The 19986-nt window shown below is 36.6% G+C and overlaps 1 protein-coding gene across 1 annotated transcript; it reads left to right on the top strand.

The window, feature by feature from the left end:
• Positions 1–39: 39 nt before the first annotated feature.
• LOC128231549 (protein arginine N-methyltransferase 1-like) lies at positions 40–12317 on the top strand. Its single transcript, XM_052944542.1, has 10 exons — positions 40–164; positions 1704–1805; positions 6477–6632; positions 7019–7082; positions 7566–7714; positions 8406–8493; positions 9236–9351; positions 9761–9911; positions 10204–10328; positions 10668–12317. The coding sequence occupies exons 1-10, from the start codon at positions 147–149 to the stop codon at positions 10749–10751; spliced, it is 1053 nt and encodes a 350-aa protein (XP_052800502.1). The 5' UTR covers positions 40–146; the 3' UTR covers positions 10752–12317.
• The last annotated feature ends 7669 nt before the right edge of the window (positions 12318–19986 follow it).

The raw sequence follows: 19986 nt of genomic DNA, 5'->3' as shown, positions 1-19986 counted from the left end.
CATTACGTATTTGTAACTGCATTACGTTAATAAGGGACCGTTTTAGACTGGTTTACAAATATTCATAGGGAGGCGACTTTATTGCTCAAACAAAAGTAAACTCGTCTTTGTTTAAAACGTACTTCACAACACGTGTGCGGGAAAAAATGGCAGAACACATGGAGGTAAAAACAAAAACTTATTATTTGAATAAACAGAGCAATTTATACATCAGAGAAGGTAACATATGTCAAATTTAAGTCATGCTTTTATTAGAGCTATTCATGGAAAGGTTGATTTATCGCGTTATCTCTTGTAAAAATGCTTTCAATCTTTTCTTCTCCGACTTCTGTTCGGGTGCAGTGTTAGCAACTTTTTGTTTTTGCTATTTGTTGCATTGAATTTGTCAATCACTTTGTGAAGTAAAATAAAAGGAATTCGATCGTCATACATATTAAAGAAAAAGTTGTTTGTAAATATTAAAGGTTAAGCAAGATCATGCTTCTCTCAGAAGACAAAGAAAATTGGCTGACGATTTAAGAAAAGTGCATAAAACATCAATTTTCGAATGGAAATATGAAAATTTGCAATCTCATCTTTCGTCAGCAATATTGTATCATTGGTTTGCAGATATTTATGCTAAAATTTGCTCTTTCCAAGACGAAAATTAAAAAAGGTGTAAAAATGGTTAATCTGCGAGAGTGCAGCTTTAAGTTTTTTAACTTTTTCTTTCAATTAATCAGGAATATTGAAATTGCACCAGGCTGAGCCATATTTCTTTAAATGGGGGGGAGGGGGTCTTTTTAACAGAGCATCATGTTCATGTTTTGCTAGATAATATGAATTAACAATGTATTTTGTTGCTAGACAGAACACTTGATCCTATTTTACAGAACCTATTTGATTTCAATAAATACAACATGTATACATCTGAGTGCAACAGCTGTTCTATACACAACTCAACTGTTTGATGATTCCACCGAACAATCATTACAACTCGCCCATCTCTGGAAAACACTTGACATAATAGCCAAATGATTTCCAATTTACTATTGTTAGGATGTAATAGGTGTGCTATTGTTACAGATTGTTAAGTTAGAAGTCATGAAAAATAAGGAGTTTACTATTGTGACATGAATGAATGCTCTACTGCAAAGATTGTATGTTTAGGACATTAAAGATAGTGAATCTCAAATTTACCTATTTCTGTTATTACCTATTATTTACCTAGTAACTTTCAGAGCAGTTACACATACAGGACTTGTATACTTTAAACTCAACCGCAATTTGTTTTTCATCAGACACTTGGAAAGTGAACTCTGGCATGAAAGATTGATTTAAAACTCATCCCCTAAGCACTTGGGTTATGATGTCAAGACCTTCTTAAAATGTTATTTTCAAGTGCTTAGCAGCCCCCTGTTTTTTAACAGTGATTTAAAACTCATCCCCTAAGCACTTGGGTTATGATGTCAAGACCTTCTTAAAATGTTATTTTCAAGTGCTTAGCAGCCCCCTGTTTTTTAACAGTTTTAGTTATTACACAAGATACATTGTCGCTTTCTAAATTAAACAAATTGTACCCGTTTTATAAATGAAGTTCATTGGCATGGAAATTTTAAGATTGATGCTGAATGCTGTACCTTTTCCTAGATTTGGGTAGCTTCCTTTCCCCAAAATAGCTGGAAAAAGTTCTTCTCATATCTCCCAACCTTCTCCATTTTCAGGGAAGTCAAAATGGTCCTACAAAAGCCAATGGAGAGTCAGGAGAGGATATGACATCGAAGGACTATTACTTCGACTCCTATGCACACTTCGGAATACATGAGGTATAACAATTACGATATCCTTTATTCTAATAAAAATCTTAAAGCAGGTGGTTTTTGTGTCGCCTGAAAAGACGACATATAGGGGTTACTTTTGTCGGCGGCGTCGCTTGTCCGGGGTATATCTCCTAAACTATTAGTGGTATCAACTTGAAACTTCATATGTACATAGATCTAATTGAGGGCAAGTGCAGTGCACAAGAACTGTTACTCTTGCTTCCATATTTTTAGAGTTATTGCCCTTTGTTATTTTTCATGCTTAAAGTTTTGTCCGGGGCATATCTTGTAGAATATAAGAGTTATCAACTTGAAACTTCATATGTAGATAGATCTCATGGAGGGCAAGTGCAGTGCACATTAACAGTAACTCTTGCTTTCTTAGTTTTAAAATTATTGCCCTTTGTTAATTTTCATGCTTAAAGTTTTGTCCGGGGCATATCTTGAAGAATATAAGAAGTATCAACTTGAAACTTCATAGCTAGACAGATCTCATTGAGGGCAAGTGCAGTGCACAATAACAGTAACTCTTGCTTTCTTAGTTTTAAAGTTATTGCCCTTTGTTAATTTTCATGCTTAAAGTGTTGTCCAGGGCATATCTTGAAGAATATAAGAGGTATCAACTTGAAACTTCATAGCTAGATAGATCTCATTGAGGGCAAGTGCAGTGCACAAGAACCGTTACTCTTGCTGCCATATCTTTAGAGTTATTGCCCTTTGTTAATTTTCTTGCTTAGGTTTTGTCCGTGGCATATCTCATAAACTATAGGAGGTTTCAACCTGAAACTTATTCCGTAGGTATATCTGATTGAGGGTTGAAATGCCACCTACACTTGAAAGTTAGATGGCAACATCATTGTCTATAAATGAATAAAATGCCAATCTAACAGCTATAATGTCGACAGTAAATAATTCGTATAAATAACATCCGAGTCGCGGAGTTCTAGCTTTTATATATATATTGACACTTTCTGAAAGCAATCTAGTCTATATTTTTTTGTTTATTATACAAAATAAACAAGGGAATGCTAATGTTGATTACGGTTCACACAGTCATTGTCTGTTCTAAAACAAACACTATCATCATTTATTTACCAAATACTAAGGAAAAAAATCGACGTGTACAACCTCCAATATGATTCATAAGGTTTTGATGGATAATGATCCTATTTTTCTTAACAACTACATAGCTCCAGATAACCTGTTGAGGGCAATTGGGTAAATACCTTTAGAGGTGAATTGGGCTCTTTCAACAAATGTTATACAATACACTCAACCAGTTAGACCCACTTTCCTCGTTACTCAGAGGGATAAAGTCGATGATTGCGGGTTTCCTCCGAGGGTAAAACTGTTGCCCTTGTTAAAATCCCCCCCGAGTTCCTCCAAGTGGCTGGCTTACCGCTGAGTTTAATATGAACAATAGCGTTGAGAATCGTCCGATTTTATGACCCCGCGGCGGAACTCGGGAGTCTAATCAGATAAGCAAGAAATCATTCTTGTTTAGAAGTTATTCTTTATGCTTATGCACATTGTTAAGCTTAAAAGATTCTAACATGTACCATTATTTAATTTGTATTTGTGTCCATAAACGCCAATTGAATATTGCCTTGAATAATAAACATTAAATCATTAAAGTATTAACACTAATTTTATTGCATCATAAATCAGCCGACTACTTACACGATTCTGAACCATGACCTCTGACGTCAAGTGCGTGATCAATACAATGTAGAATATACTATTTATTATTGGTGGTTTAAAATAGCTATGATATTTAATGTGTTTGACCTCCTGATTTTCTGAAATTGTGTAACCTAGCATTTCTAGGATGAAATGTGTTTATCAATGTTTTCAGTCATTAGCAAAAACACGTTTATAAGATGCATGCGCAACTTGTGAAATATGACTGCATTCTTGTGGAAAGCTAACTTCATGCAAAACTGGCAGAGGAAAAAGAATAATAGCAATTTACTGGAGCCGTCTTTATCGGTTGAAAATTTAAATAAAAATAAAGTTACTTTAGCGTTGATTCTTATCAAGTTTCTGCAGAGGTTCGCAGAGTTAACCCCTCTGAGGAACGCCGCGTTCGTTATTCTTCAAGTGACTGATTACCCTCCGAGGGCCTTAAATTCAAACTCGGAGGAACGCGGACAGTCGAAAAAATCATTGTTGTCCGCGATGACGAAAATCCGCGGAGGGAAACGGAAAGTGGGTCTAACTCGTTGAGTGTACTGTACATAGAAAGAAAACTCCTACCTACCACCATAATATAGATACTTGACGTGGTAAAAAAGGTTAATTGTTCAGTACATAATATGACATACATGTATGAATACTTGTGTCATCCACCACTTGCCATAACACTTGGAAATGTCCATGGTTAAAACGTTTTGTTCTGTTAGCCAAGATCATTACAAACTTTGCAAACAGTTACATAACATTTTCGGTGGCATTTGTTTCACTGTTACATTATATCACAGCCAGTTGACAGAACATTTCTATGACATTTTTCTCAACATTGTCCTGAAATTGATCAGTATTTTGTCTTGGAATAGTTCTCATACAAATTTTAAGACTTGAAAACTGACTCATTTTCATGTGCCATGATGTTGGTTGATAACTTTCTGATAATTTACAAAACTGTAGCATATGAAAACTTTACCTAACCTGTGCCCCCATTTTGAGCCCTTGCTTTACCTTCTGCTTGTAATATCAACAATGGGAACCAGATCATTGTAATTAGATGCTTATGTTCCAGATTTGAAGTACACAATGCTTTTTAAGCGCCCCAACAATTAATGCTGTATGATAACAACTAGTTAATAAAAACATGCCAAATTCATCAACTTTAGTTATGCCCTGCTAATTTTTGAATTGCGTATGACTTATTATGCCCCCCTTCGAAGAAGGGGGGTATATTGCTTTGCACATGTTGGTCGGTTGGTCCGTCAACAATTCCTGGATGTATAGTCATCAAACTTGACATGAAGGTTGGGCCTGACCAGTAGATGACCCCTAATGATTATAGGGGTCAAAGGTCAAGGTCACAGTGACCTTTAATGGTAAAATATTTTTTAAGCTTGTCCGAATGATAACTCAACAATGCCTGAACCTATGATCATCAAACTTGTCATGGAAGTTGGGCCTGACCAGTAGATGACCCCTATTGTTTTTGGGTGGTCATCGGGCCAAAGTTCAAGGTCAAAGTGACCTAAAATGGTAAAAGGTTTATCGAGTGATAACATGACAATGCCTGCACCCATGGCCCTCAAACTTAACTTGGAGGTTGGGCCTGACCAGCAGATGACCCCTATTGATTTTAGCGGTCATTGGTCCAAATATCAAGGTCACAGTGACCTTGAATGTTAAAAGGTTGTCAGAGTGATAACTCAACAATGCCTGCACCCATGGCCCTCAGACTTGACTTGGAGGTTGGACCTGACCAGTAGATGAGCCCTTTTGATTTAAGGGGTCAAAGGTCAAGGTCAGAGTGACCTTGAAAGCAAAATGGACAATTCTTGGACCTATGGTCATCAAACTTGACATGAAGGTTGGGCCTGACCAGTAGATGACCTCTATTGACTTTGGGGTCATCGGGCCAAAGGTCAAAGTCACAGTAAACTTAAACTCAAAAAAGGTTAACAAATCTTCTCCCAGTGATATCTCAACAATGCCTGGGGCAGTGATTACAAACAGTCTCAAGTCTGAGTTCAGGTTCAAGACTCATTATGGCAAAACTTAATTTCATTGTACGTTTCCTTCAATCAGAACATTAATGGTAAAATTTACTGAAATATATTACTAATTGAATGTTTTATTACTAATTGAATGTTTTGTTATTATTTACTTAAATTTTTGTAAAAGAAATGAAATAAATATGATTTTTTGTTCCTTAATTAAAATGCTTTTCTGAGTCTAGACTTGGACTTGAGACTGTTCGTAATCATGGTCCCTGGACCTATGATCATCAAACTTGACATGGAAGTTGGGCCAGAGTAGTAGATAACCCATATTGATTTAAGGAGTCATCAGGTCAAAGGTGAAGGTCACAGTGACCTTGAATGCGAAAATGTTGTGCTAGTCAAAACTTGACAATGCCTGAACCCATGGCCCTCAAACTTCACTTGGGGTTGTGCCTGACCTGTAGATAACCCCTTATGATATTAGGGGGCAAAGGTCAAGTTCACAGTGACCTTGAAAGAAAAAAGCTTGTCTTGTGATAACTTGACAATGCCTGCACCCATGGCCCTCAAACTTGACATTTAGGTTTTTGGTGACCAACTGATGACTTCTATGGATTTTTAGGTCATTGAGTCAAAGGTCATGGTTATAACACACTCTATCCTCACACTTTGAATGGTCATAATCTTAAAACTGCCTCAATGACATCCAATGTCAGTGACAAATCACCTGTCATTTTGGTCCATGCATATTTCATTCAATTGTCCATATAATCCTGACAACATGGCGCTCAGGGGGGCTAAATGTTTGACAAACATCTCTTGTTTGTCCTTGTGTTTGTATGCATGTATTTAATTCCATTAAAAAAGAATGCACAATTACGCATTTCTGGAGCTCTGTACCTATCAGTTGGTGCACACTAAAGGGTATAGGGAGTCTGTGACTCTTATTACTAGATTTACTACAGGTTTGATGCTTTGTCTTGTTGCCTTGCAGGAGATGTTAAAGGATGAAGTACGGACCCTTACCTACCGCAACTCTATATATCACAACAAGCACCTGTTCAAGGGAAAGGTTGTCCTTGACGTGGGTTGTGGCACAGGCATTCTCTGTATGTTTGCTGCGAAGGCAGGGGCTGCAAAAGTTATTGGGGTAAGATTATGTGTTACATTTGAAGGATTGTCATTCACTGTGTTTCTTTTGAACTATAACATTGATAATTTTTAGCATTGCATTGTATTGTAAAGAAAAAAGTGTTTTGATAGTCTTTTTGTCATTCGGGGCATCGTGCAAAAACTTTAACCATGGCCATAAGTCTAGTTTTAGAGATTTTTTATATAAAATATGGTGCTCATGCTGCAATATGTGTAGCAAGGTCCATTACTCTTACCTCAACACTAAATTATGCCTCTTGTTTGACTGAAAAAGCAGATGGGCATTGGCATTCTCTCTGCTGCACTCGCATTAGTTGAAAGCATAATTTTTTTCATTCACATTTACATAATGCAATACATTTACATCAAGGAAATTGATTTCAGATTGAATGTTCTGGTATAATAGATCATGCACGAAGGATAGTTGAAGCCAACAGGCTTGACAAACGTAAGTACAGTCAATAACTTGTTTAATTGCACATCTTGGATTAAAAAGGGTATGATAACCCTAAGTATTAATCCTGATGCTTAAAATGTTGGACTATGTTCGTTTTGCTAGATTTTTTGCATTTAAAACAGAAAGAAGGACCTTGTAATGGATTTAAATGGTTTTTAAATAAAATTTCCTCAGGGGTCCCAGCCATTATCCAAGTTTTTGTTCTAAATCCATCATACTCAATTTAAATATTCTGGACTTTCTGTTTGTTATCACCCCTCAAAAGAATGCAAAACAATTGTACTGTATATTTTTCAACATAAAAAATATCATCTGACATTACATGATTCTCTAATCTGATACTTATCTAATTACTTGTGACTTCTTTGATTTGTATGCATAACCATTTTCCCATAAAATTAACTATTTTTAACATAATTTTTACCTGTATAGTTGTGTGAGGCCTATGAAGAGTCTTTTGTTTCCTTCATGTAGAGATAGTGTTGATAAAGGGAAAGGTAGAGGAGGTGTCGCTGCCAGATGGCATAGAGAAGGTCGACATCATCATCTCAGAGTGGATGGGATACTGCCTCTTCTATGAGTCCATGCTTCAGACTGTTCTCTTTGCCAGGGACAAGTGGCTGGTATGTGCGCATTTGTTAGTTGCTGTAAAACTCTCTTGTGCTGAATCTACCGTTCATGTAGATATGTCTTCCCTAGGTACTTAACTGAAATTGAATTCTCTAGAGTTTTGCATATTCTGCAATTAATGTATTAGCAAGCTCATGCAGAAGAAAGATATTGTTTTTTATAAATAGAGAAAAGTTAAATACATGCAGGGCTTCCGTTAAAGAAAGTTTGGAAGTATATTACTCCGTAGAAATGGGCCAAAACTTCAAAAAACAAATTCCAGAGTTGAAAGCTTGCAAGTTAAAAATATCAAGACCTGGTTTCAATATAACTTCTTAGGTCACAATTTCAATCAGTTTTGAAAGCTTGCAAGTTAAAAATATCAAAACCTGGTTTCAATATAACTTAGGTCACAATTTTAATCAGTTTTGAAGTAAAATAAATTAGTGGTAAATCAATGAATTTGCCAAGTTATAATTGCAAATAAGTTTATTTTTTTACATACTAGTTGAATAATAGTTGAAAGAAATATTATATTTCTGTGACTTAAATTTCCACATTTCAGTGAAAGACTTCCAGTATAGATGGACAGGAAGTAGATACTTCCAGTTTCAAATTCTTAATGGAACCCCTTTACATGTTTTTTTTATATATTAAACATCATTTGTTCCATATATTAACATCATGTCTATGCTTCTGTAACAGGCCCCTGGAGGGATGATCTTCCCTGACAGAGCTACGCTGTATGTCACAGCCATTGAAGACAGACAGTACAAGGATGAAAAAATCAATTGTATGCACATATACCATACATGTTACTTACTTATTTATATCAATGGTCACTCCAATTTATCAAGTCTTATTGATGAAAAAAGTGTTATAACAACTTATGGTGAATTTGTTCAGTTAAAATCAGGGCTTTTTCTATAGTACCCACGGGTCCGACTATCGGACCCATTCCCAAAGCAAAATATAAGATATTTTTCCCAATCTTCAGAATAAAATCCCAATCAAAAAAAATAATTTTTTTTTTTTTTTTTTTTTTTTTTAGAAATTCTTTTTACCTGTACTGGTTCATTTTCAACATCCTAATAAATTATGTGATTGTAAGTTTTTTTGGTAATTGAACTCAGAAATCATTGATTTTCATTACATTCAGACATATGAACTATTATATGTCATGATTTATTGCAATAGATATTTACTCCCCAAGGATTGATATTTCAGCCATTGTGGGTCTTTTAAAGGGAAAATAAACTAATATTAAATCATTTCCTTATTCACAGGAGACTAGACAGCTTTTTCTTTTCACTGTAAAATTTCCCAATTTCCGCATTTTCACGACGCAAAATTTCCCAAAATGTCTAGGGTCTTTTTCCCAAAATGGGCAGAAAAAGCCCTGAAAATATTAAAAAAATTAATAAAATGATGTTACTTCTAGTATACTTTAAAGATACACACAGTTTTGGAAAATGAACCTTTAAAAATATAAACAATAAACTTCATATTTATTATATATTTACTTCATATTGCAGGGTGGGACAGTGTTTATGGTTTTGACATGAGTGCTATCCGGAAAGTAGCCATCTGTGAACCACTGGTGGATGTGGTTGATCCTAAACAGGTCGTAACAAACGCCTGTCTTATAAAGGTAAGTCCCTGATAAAACTGCTTTGGGGTTTTTAAAAAAAAAATCTAGTGTCCCTTAAAACAGAATGACCTTTTTACTAACCTAATGCATTCAAAAAAATTGCTACACTCTAAAAAAAGCACTTCCCTATCAGTCATCGAAAGTAGACTTTTTGATGAACAAGCCGGAATTCGCAATTCTTTTGCTTGGCATCATGTTTTTCTAAACAAAAGTTTTTTTCTATACAAAATTCATAATTTTAACAAGCCCGGAAGACATATTACCAGTGCAGGGCTATCGGGCTTGTGTTAATTTTGACCACTGTGGCCTATGTTATCTGCTTAGAAATGCATTTTGGGTGTTTCATTATGGTTGTGAATATGATTCTAACGTAGATCTATGGGGCCACTGTGTTGTATTGCCATTTCAGGAGGTGGACATCTACACAGTGAAGGAGGAAGACCTGAATTTCAGCGCCCCGTTCCACCTGACTTGCCGCAGAAATGACTACGTACATGCCCTTGTCACATTCTTCAACATGGAGTTTACTAAGTGTCACAAGAAAACTGGATTTTCTACAGGTTGGTCTCGGGACTTACTGTCAGAGGAGGCAGTTCGTCTTTATGAGAAATGTATAATTTAGCAGCTTTCAACGAAACGGAAACTGTTTTGGGCAACACATTTTGTCATGTTTATATAAAACCATAAGTGGTCTTCAAATTACAATGTACAGCAAATACAAGGCTTTTTGTATATTTATTTGTGCACCAAATGTTTCTTGTCCAATTTTAGTTCATTTAATACATAGTATCAAGCCAATCGCATAAATTTTGAATTATGTGGAGCATTTCAATTGATAACAAATTATTTCAGCCCCTGAAGCTCCATACACCCACTGGAAACAGACAGTGTTTTACTTCAATGAGACAGACTTGACAGTGAAACGAGGGGAAGAGATCACAGGCACCATTCAGATGCAGCCAAACAAAAAGAACAATGTAAATAGATTTGTCACATTAGTATTGTTTAATAACTGGTATGATCATCTGTTTATGTCCTTGTAGGATGATAATATGTAGTTAATGATATCCATACAGTCATAATATTTTGTGTCCTCAGATGTTTTGTGCTAAAACTTTCATATTGAAGTTGGTATTATATGAAACTTACTTTGATGTCAATACATTCTTAAAAAAATTACTTTAGTATGATTTGATGAAATTTTCAAATCACAAATATTTTTTTTTTTTTTTTGAATTGTTAGCATGCTTATTTATCATCAACATGATTTATATATTAAATAAGGGGTTGAAAAATATGTCTCATCTGATTTTCAGAGAGATCTGGACTTCGAGATTGATGTTAAATTTGATGGCGAGCTGTCACGCATGTCTGAGAGTCTACGGTTCAAGATGCGCTAGTGAATCGTTCAGTGGTTGCCATGGGAAATAGTATACTTACAAGTGGCTAGACTGTGATACAACAGCACTAATATGTGTACCCATTTACACAACGGTGTAACCCCGATCTTAAAAGCAGTGGCTCCCACTGGACATTTTATCATTTTACTTACACTGGCTGTTAGTCTAGAGCTAATAGTTTTGTTATAAATGTATCCATAAACTGTTGAAATTGCATTCTTTTTTAATACACTTAAAAAAATTAATTCAGAAAAAATGTTACATTGAAGTAGTTTGATGAGACTGTTGTGTTTTATGGTGCTTTGTACTGTAATTAGTTATGTTTGCAACTTGGTTGTTGTCGGGGAAAAAATGTTTAAATCTTGTCAGCCTCAGGGCTCTTTGACTGCTGGCCAGTAAAGTGACCAGTTTTTAAAGACTGACCATGGTCTAGCTAGCCAGATAACTGTTTTGAACAGTAAGGCTACATGCATATGTGTTTGTCTGTATGCAGAGCAGAACCTTGTCGTTACTATAATACAAATAATGAACAAATTATAGTGTGCATGTATATTGAAATTATTGTTATGACGAGGTTTGTCATTAAGACGTATTCAAGGTGTTGTTTGACAGGTGAGATGCATTGTAGTTATCAACCCAGCATAAAGTCTGGCCGATAAGGTTGTTTTCAACTAATCAGTTTTAATAAAAGTGATTCTTGAAAACTTTGTTTCTGGAATAGTGAATCACCAAGCAGCAATGTTTCATTTTGATGGAGAAAACTGAAAATACAACATTATTTGTGTCTATCATGTCTTCTTGTCTGAAAATTGTACATTGTGTTGCATCATTCATTTTCTTATCATAATCAAACATTTATAACATACAATCTTGCACTTGGCCATTTCTGACCTGAAAGAATCAAGCTGGAATTTGTTCTATGTCGTACCATTTTTGGTCTATGTAATAATTTTTATATTTGATTCTTGTAAAGAAAGCATCTTATTCTTGATTGAGTCACCTAGGATTTATAAAGGCATCACACTTCCCTATAGCTTATGTATGATTCAATGTACAGTCTTCAAACTGGGTATGCACTATGGTCAAGGTCAGTAGATGACCCCTTTAGTTTTTGTGTCAAAGAGCATGTTGACCATTAAAATGTATTCTAGTTAATAAGCTAACATCTTGTATAACATTACATACATGTACTTGATATATACATACATGTTCTTTATATATATATATATATATATATATATATATATAAATTTTGGAAGAGAAATATAAAACACATGCAGTTAAGATTTGGACAATCCACCCAAGATTGTTTGGTTTTCACAAACCCTTTTATCAGATTCAACGAAAGCAGCCAATCAGTACTGCTTACTTATATTTGTAACCTGGTTATAAAATATACCAATTAATCCCATATTTCGTGCTATCTTGGGTAGATTGTAATTGTAAAACAAAAACAACTTTATGGTTGTTAATTTACAGCTTTTTAGTGCAATGTACAATGTCACTTCATGCCTCTGGTCATCAAAATCATGCATTTTAATCTCATTAAATCATTCACAACATCAATGCTTGTTGTTTTATCTTGAGTGGTACTCACATACCGGTAGTTTTAATTTATATCATCAATGATGTCGCAAGCTTGAAATATCGCTGTTATAATTTTCTTATATATAACACGTGTGATTTCTTCTGATCTGAATGTCAAAAATTAATAATGCTGAAGATTGTGAGATGTGTTGTGTATTTAGCACTATAAAATAATTTTGTTCATATGACTTCAAAGAATAACTCATTTCAGTCCCTTCAATATAAAGGTCACGGCTTGCTTTCACAATTTGAGGAAAATTGAATAATAAATTTGAAAGTCTTGCGCTTGATAACTGCATTTTTAGCTCTACTGGCCAAAGGCCAGAAGAGCTTATGCGATGGTAATGTGTACGTAGTATGTGCGTCCGTGCGTTTGTGCGTCTGTAAACAATTGCTTGTGAACACGATACAGTCTACAGTTTTGATTGTATCTAGATGAAACTTGTACAGTATCTAGATATCCATTAGAGCTGGGTTCCTTTCGAAAACCAGCCAGATCTGCCCATGCATGCCTATATTATGGCCCTTGATAGTATAAAAAAATGCTATTGTGTAAACAATTGGTTGTGAACACGATATAGTCTTCAGTTTTTATTGTATCTGGATGAAACTTGTACAGTATCTAGATGTCCATTAGAGCTTGGTTCCTTTCGAAAACCAGCCAGATCCGCCCATGAATGCCTAGATTATGGGCCATGAAAGTTTTAAAGAAATGCTTTCTATTTTTAGCCAGGTCTGCATGAGCGAATTCTATTTTTAGCCAAGTTTACATGTACATGTAAATTCAAGTCTAGAGTTAAGGGTGACAATTTGCAAGTCTAGGATTTTGAGAGACAATTTGCTTTTTGCTTCTGCAGCTGATTTTGTGAATTACTCTGCCTTGTTCTTGTTGAAAGCCCAAAGGCCATTTTTATGCCCCCTTTTGAAAAAAGTGGGGTATATTGTTTTGCACATGTCGGTCGGTCGGTCGGTCGGTCGGTCTGTCTGTCGGTCGGTCGGAATACCAAATGGTTTCCGATCAATAACTTGAGAACGCTTTGACCGAGGGACCTCATACTTGGTATGTGTATTGGTCATCACCAGCAGATGAACCCTATTGATTTTGAGGTCAGTGGGTCAAAGGTCAAGGTCAGTGTGACCTTTACATGAAAAACGGTTTCCGATCAATAACTTGAGAACGCTTTGACCCAGGAACCTCATACTTGGTATGTGTATTGGTCATCACCAGCAGATGAACCCTATTGATTTTGAGGTCAGTGGGTCAAAGGTCAAGGTCAGTGTGACCTTTACATGAAAAACGGTTTCCGATCAATAACTTGAGAACGCTTTGACCCAGCAACCTCATACTTGGTAGGTGTATTGGTCATGACCAGCAGATGAACCCTATTGATTTTGAGGTCAGTGGGTCAAAGGTCAAGGTCAGTGTGACCTTAACATGAAAAACGGTTTCCGATCAATAACTTGAGAACGCTTTGACCCAGGGACCTCATACTAGGTAGGCTTATTGGTCATGACCAGCAGATGAACCCTATTGATTTTGAGGTCAGTGGGTCAAAGGTCAAGGTCAGTGTGACTGTAAGCTGAAAAAAAGGTTTTCTGATTGTCCATATTTTATTTTCTTATATAGTAGACAGTAGAAATTTATATGTCACTAAATGCATGAGTTGAAGTATCAGTTTTCAGTGAACATCTAGTTTAATTATGCCCCCCTTCGAAGCAGAGGGGTTATATAATTGCTTTGCACATGTCGGTCGGTCTGTTGGAAGACCAAAGCTTGTCCGAGTGATAACTCAACAATTCCCGGACCTATGGTCATCAAACTTGACATGAAGATTAGGTATGACCAGTAGATGACCTGCCTCATATGCATCCAATGACAAATCAGCTGTCATTTCAGTCCATGCATATTTCATTCAATTGTCCAAATATTTCTGGCAACTTGGCGCTCAGGGGGCATAATGTTTGACAAACATCTCTTGTTTAGCTTTAAGTTTTGTAGTTTGCGCATTCATCTTAACAAAATTGGTTGTGAATGTTTAAGTTATGCACCTGGTGTCATTACTGGCCACACCCAGGGTTCACAGGTTTGGTAAACGTAAATTTGGAAAGGTTTGAAAATCTTTTTGTGTGTTCGTGCATCCATCTCAGCACAATTGATTGTGAATGTTTGTTCAAATTGATCAATGTTGCCCTTGACTTGACTTTTTGACCAACTTTTTTAAACTTTTAAAACTACAGAAATTTTTACTATGAGTACAGTTTTGAAAGCATTTTTTTTTTTTTTTGTCAGATGACTTTTACTTGGCACATATTAAAATAGTTCGTGCTACGTTTTCAGGTAACCCAAACACAAAACATAAACTATATGTCTGTTGCCTTTTACCCATACATACATGCTCTGGATTGATATGACCACAAAAGCCATGCCAGTAGAGCATAGGCCCTTTTGGGCCCCTTGTTTTATCCTTGAGATGTGTCTTAAATACAGTAAGGTTCATCTGGTATTGGGCAATGTGTGTGACCTTGACCTTCAAGACATCTTGTTTTCATCATAACAGCTATGATCGTTTCAAACTTGTTCGGAAAAATAAAAACCTCCTTCAGAGATCAAATTATAAGGACATGACCATAAAAATCCTGACCTTGGAAACAAGGAATTTGGTTCTTCTGTGATGTAAACTATTTGTGAATTTACTGTGTTATAGAGATTTAATACCAGTATTGAAACTGAAGATGCCTAGCATGTTCAAGCTGTGTATTTGTGCAAACGTAATGTCGAAATGAAATGTAAAAGAAAGTAGCAATTCATTTCCATTTTAAAAAATTGGGAAATTTAAACTGATGATAGTGAATAAAATCATAGCCATAAAATTGCATAAGCATATTCCATACCTCAAATATTAGATTGGGTTTTTGAACGATGTCAGATCTAAATAGGAGTATCACTGGAAGCGATTTAATGCTCATCAAATGCCAATGGCTGGAAGAAAGTCCCTTGAGTACTTGATTTGAAAATTATCAGGTCAAGGGGAGTTAACAAAAGAAATATTTTGGGGAGGTTAATGGTTCTGGTTCACTGCACTTCATATCATTGCTTTCCATCTATATTTCAAGTTTCATTAAAATCCTTTTAATGCTTTTCAATATATGGTCTAGCCAGCACCAATTGTGAAACTAGACTCCAAATGGCGACACTTTAAGCCCGTCGAAAAAGCCTTTGACAGACATCGAGCTCTTCCATGCAATTGCAACACAGAATAACATGAAATTGAACAATAAGACGAGAATTATTCTCTTTATTATGACATCTGATTATGTTCTTCTCTGTGTCATATATATTAAAAATAAGGTGCACCTCTAAATTTATCATATTAAAACACAATCGATCAATGTGTCACAATACTTATTTCAAATTTTGACCTCCAAGTGTGACCTTGATCTTTGTGGTACCGACCTGGGTCTTGTGCACGACTCACTGCCTCATCATGGTGAACCTTCATGGCAAGATTTTGAAAATACTATAAATTAATGCATGGTCAAGATACAGCCCAGACATGTCTTATCAACAGTTCTCATTTTGACATTGAACCTATCATTCTATGTATGACCTTGACCTTTGAGGTACAGATCTGGGTCATGTGCCTGACACATCGCCTGATCGTAGTGAAAATTCGTGGCAAGTTAAAAAAAACAATATGTGGTCAAGATAAGCTTGGACAAGGATCCATCTGAATGGACGCACTAAGGCACACCCTTACACATACATGAAACTCCTATTGTGACTGCAATGACAAGCTCACAGTAAGCAGGCTTAACAAAAATGGTTCTTGTGTACTGCACTTCCTCTCATTGCCATCTATCTATATACCAGTACCAAGTTTAATGTCATCCCATCAGTAGTTCTGTAGTTATTCTCTGGACAAGGTTGTGACAGGTGGACAGAATCATAAAATAATGGTTAAGGGGGGACAACTTTATAAATATGCATGATAGAATAGGCATTATAGGATTATGGTTCTTGAAAACATTTTTCTTCTTATAGCCATTCATCCAAATACCAGGTTTTCAATACCATCAGTAATCCTCGGAAGAGCTTTTGTATCGGACGGAGTAAGCAATGACTATACTATTCCTTTCTTCAAAAAAAAAAATGGATAATAGTCATTTTTCCCACAATTCTGTATAATTTCTGTGAAATTGACTAGTCAACACAAAAATATGAATCAGACTTGTAAAGAGCCACACTCATCAGTGTCTGCGTCATCCATTCAAGATGTTCAAATGAAACTTGGTACACATAAAGCCAAAGACAACAAGCAAAAGCATGGAAGGCCCATAATTTTAACTTCAATATCCATTTTAATGGTGATACCACTTTTTTTACTGAAAAACAACAGATGAGCATTGGCATCCGCTCCCAATTCCTTTTTTTTTAGTTAATGCATGTGGCCAACTCAAGTTAATCAATTAAAAAAACTACCTGGCAGTATTTTAAAAAAAAAGTTAAAGACAAAACACATAGAATGTGAGTATAAAAGATTTATTAAGATGTAAGCAATCATAGATCATCAGGTACTTAGTGTCCAGTGGTCGAAATTAACACAAGCCCGCAAGCCCTGCACTAGTAAAATGTCTTCCGGGCTTGCTCAAATTCTGAATTCTATATAGCAGGGCTTGTTAAAAATTGGATGCCAAGCAATAATATATGAATATGACGTCCTCAGCCAAAAGCCCATCTGTCACTGGGTGTTTCGCCCCTTATCTCGGTACATCCTCTAGATGGCGGGGCAGGTAGTGGTGATCAGTCACTACCTTGTCTATGTTGGCTTCCAAGTCGGTTCACTGCGGCGTAGCCAAACTTTCTGACTCGTTCCTTGATGCCCACAGCTCCCAGCATTTTCCACACTGACTGTGATGGAAAGCCTCTACAACTTCCACTGGGAAGAGCCACGTCCTCCAACCCCTCTCTCTACATGTGTCTACCAAATCTTGGTATTTTCCCTTCTATAGTTTGTATGCCTCCTCACATCTCTCTTCCCAGGGTACTGTTAGCTCCACCAGTACAACCAGCTTTGGAGACCTGGACCAAAGTACTATGTCTGGCCGAAGGGTGGTATGGGCCACTTCCTCTGGAAACTTCAACTTTTTCCCCAGTTCTACCAACATGTCCCAGTTTTGTGATTCTTGTAGGATGCCGCTACACATTGTTGTTGTCGGCTTCTTCTCCCTTTGTCTTACAAAGCTGATTAACTGGGGGCCTGTCTGTTTCAAGGGTCTCTCTTTTCTCCTCTCATTTTCTAAGACATTTGCCATCTCTCTTAGAACCTGGTCATGCCGCCAGGTATACCGCCCTTGCGCCAAAGCTGTTGGGCAAGAAGATAAGGATCCGGAATTCTCACACAGAAAGCAGGAAGGGTCTTCTAATAACTTCCACTGCTTCAAATTGGTTGGAGTGGGTAACATGTCATACACAGATCGGAGAAGGAAACTCAATTGAAGTGGCTCATACCTCCATAGCTCCTGCCATGTGATTTTCCTCTCAGGTAAGTTCCACTTCGTCCAATCCCCCTGGGGTCCAAGTTGTACCGCCTTTGCCGACCGTGCCTCCTCTTCTGGTCTCCGAACTTCTCCCTGAACCATGGTTCTCTTCTCTACGATATCAGTTCTCCCACCGCTGCTTCTTACTTATTCCCAAACCTTCTCTACCCTTGTTTGTAGTGCCTCCAATATCCTGGTGTTTGAGACTGCTTTCAGCCTGTTCTACAGCCTGGCTCACTGACTATTTTCTTCCCGTTCTAACTTCTATTCCTGCTCCACTAATCTTACCATCACTTGAGTCTCTTGAGTGTTAGTAGCAGACGTGTTTTAGTGACCTTGTACTCCTCGACGAGGGAGCTTATGGGCATCTGTAGCTTTGTTGACTTGCCATAGAGTCCAATATTGTTAAAGGAAGGCGGAAGTCCAAGGCACCTTCTCAGATGCTTGCTAATTGCCTGCTCCAATTTTTCAACTGTGCTGATGGGGATTTCGTTTACCATTAATGGCCAGATGAGTCTAGGCAAGAGACCATGCTGGAAGATCCATGCCTTGAACTTTCCCGAGAGTTCGGACTTGTCAGTCCTCCTCAATCTGCTGTTTTAGCCTGTCTTGGCTGCGGGTGTCCTTTAGTGTGGAATCAAACCACTTCCCTAAACACTTGATCGGGTTGTGTGCAGCTTGAACTTGTCAGTCACCTTGCCTTTCTTTACTACAAGACACCTTGACTTGACTGGTTTGAATAGCATTCGTACCCAAAACACAGTTTCATCAAGTGCTTTGACGATCCATCTCGCCTGGATATGGGTTTCTGTGGTGACTGTCATGTCATCCATTCAGAATTATGTCCCTTTATTATTTTTCAATTGCAGTATAGTGAAACAATCTTTCCTGTCGCAAACCTCATACCTTTAGAAGGATTTGATGCAAAGGGCATCAAACACTATCTGTATAAATTTGCCTATAATAGATGTAAAAAAATATTCCATATACGGTATACCTTTATAACATATGTTTAATAAAAAGAGTTTTCCGCAAATAACCGGTATCCAATATTTTAAATTCTAAAAAAATGAAATTAGTTGTTGAATTTAATTCTAAACTATAATTTCCACTTGATGTAATATATGAATCAATTTCTTTAAAATTCAACATTCAATAACAAAAAAAAGACATGCATAGCTTTGGTATGGGTAAAGGTAACTAACAAACAAGAGGCCCACGAGGGCCTATGCTTTACTTGCATTTTTTTTTATAATATACTAAATTCACATTCAAAGGGAAGCAATCAGTGAACCATTTATATCACATACTACAATTATACACAACTCCATACAAAGCTGTCTCCCTTAAATATACTTTTGCTTTAAATACAGGAAAAGGGAAACGAGAGGGCCATGATGGCCCTAAATCGCTCACCTGAGTAAAAGAGTTTAACCTTTGTAATCAATATAGCTTGATATTTGCTCTCAAAGAATTTTGAAAAACATACTGGTCAAACATGTTGCCTGGATAATAACTGACAGGACTTGTCACTGTTGCCTGAACACTGACAGGACTTGTCACAGTTTTCTGCACACTGACAAGATTTTGTTCAGTTTTCTGCACACTGACAGGACTTGATGACTGACTGCACACTGACAGAATTTGATTTTCATACCTGCACACTGACAGGACTTTGTTCAGTTGCCAGCACACTGACAGGACTTGATAATTGACTGCACACTGACAGCACTTGGTACAGATACCTGTACACTGACAGGACTTTTTTCAGTTGCCTGCACACTGACAGCACTTGGTACAGATACCTGCACACTGACAGGACTTGTTCATTTGCCTGCACACTGACAGGATTTCATTCAATTGCCTGCACACTGACAAAACTATGTTCAATTGCTTGCACACTAAAATAGCTTTTAGTATAGATACACAAACAACAAACATAGCACCATCCAATAAAATCAATACTCTGCCTTAAGCTCTAAAAATCAATGAACAGTACACATTCATATTTTCTATTATTGCTTCTTCCATCTAGGACAACATCACCATCCTTCAAATAAATTTAATCATTTTTTTTCTGTGTAAGGCTTATTCACTATCCACACAGAAG

This window comes from Mya arenaria, chromosome 4, assembly GCF_026914265.1.
Source record: "Mya arenaria isolate MELC-2E11 chromosome 4, ASM2691426v1".
Taxonomy (NCBI): Eukaryota; Metazoa; Mollusca; class Bivalvia; order Myida; family Myidae; genus Mya; species Mya arenaria.
The sequence above is the reverse complement of the archived record's forward strand: the minus strand, read 5'-3'. Positions and strand labels throughout refer to the sequence as shown.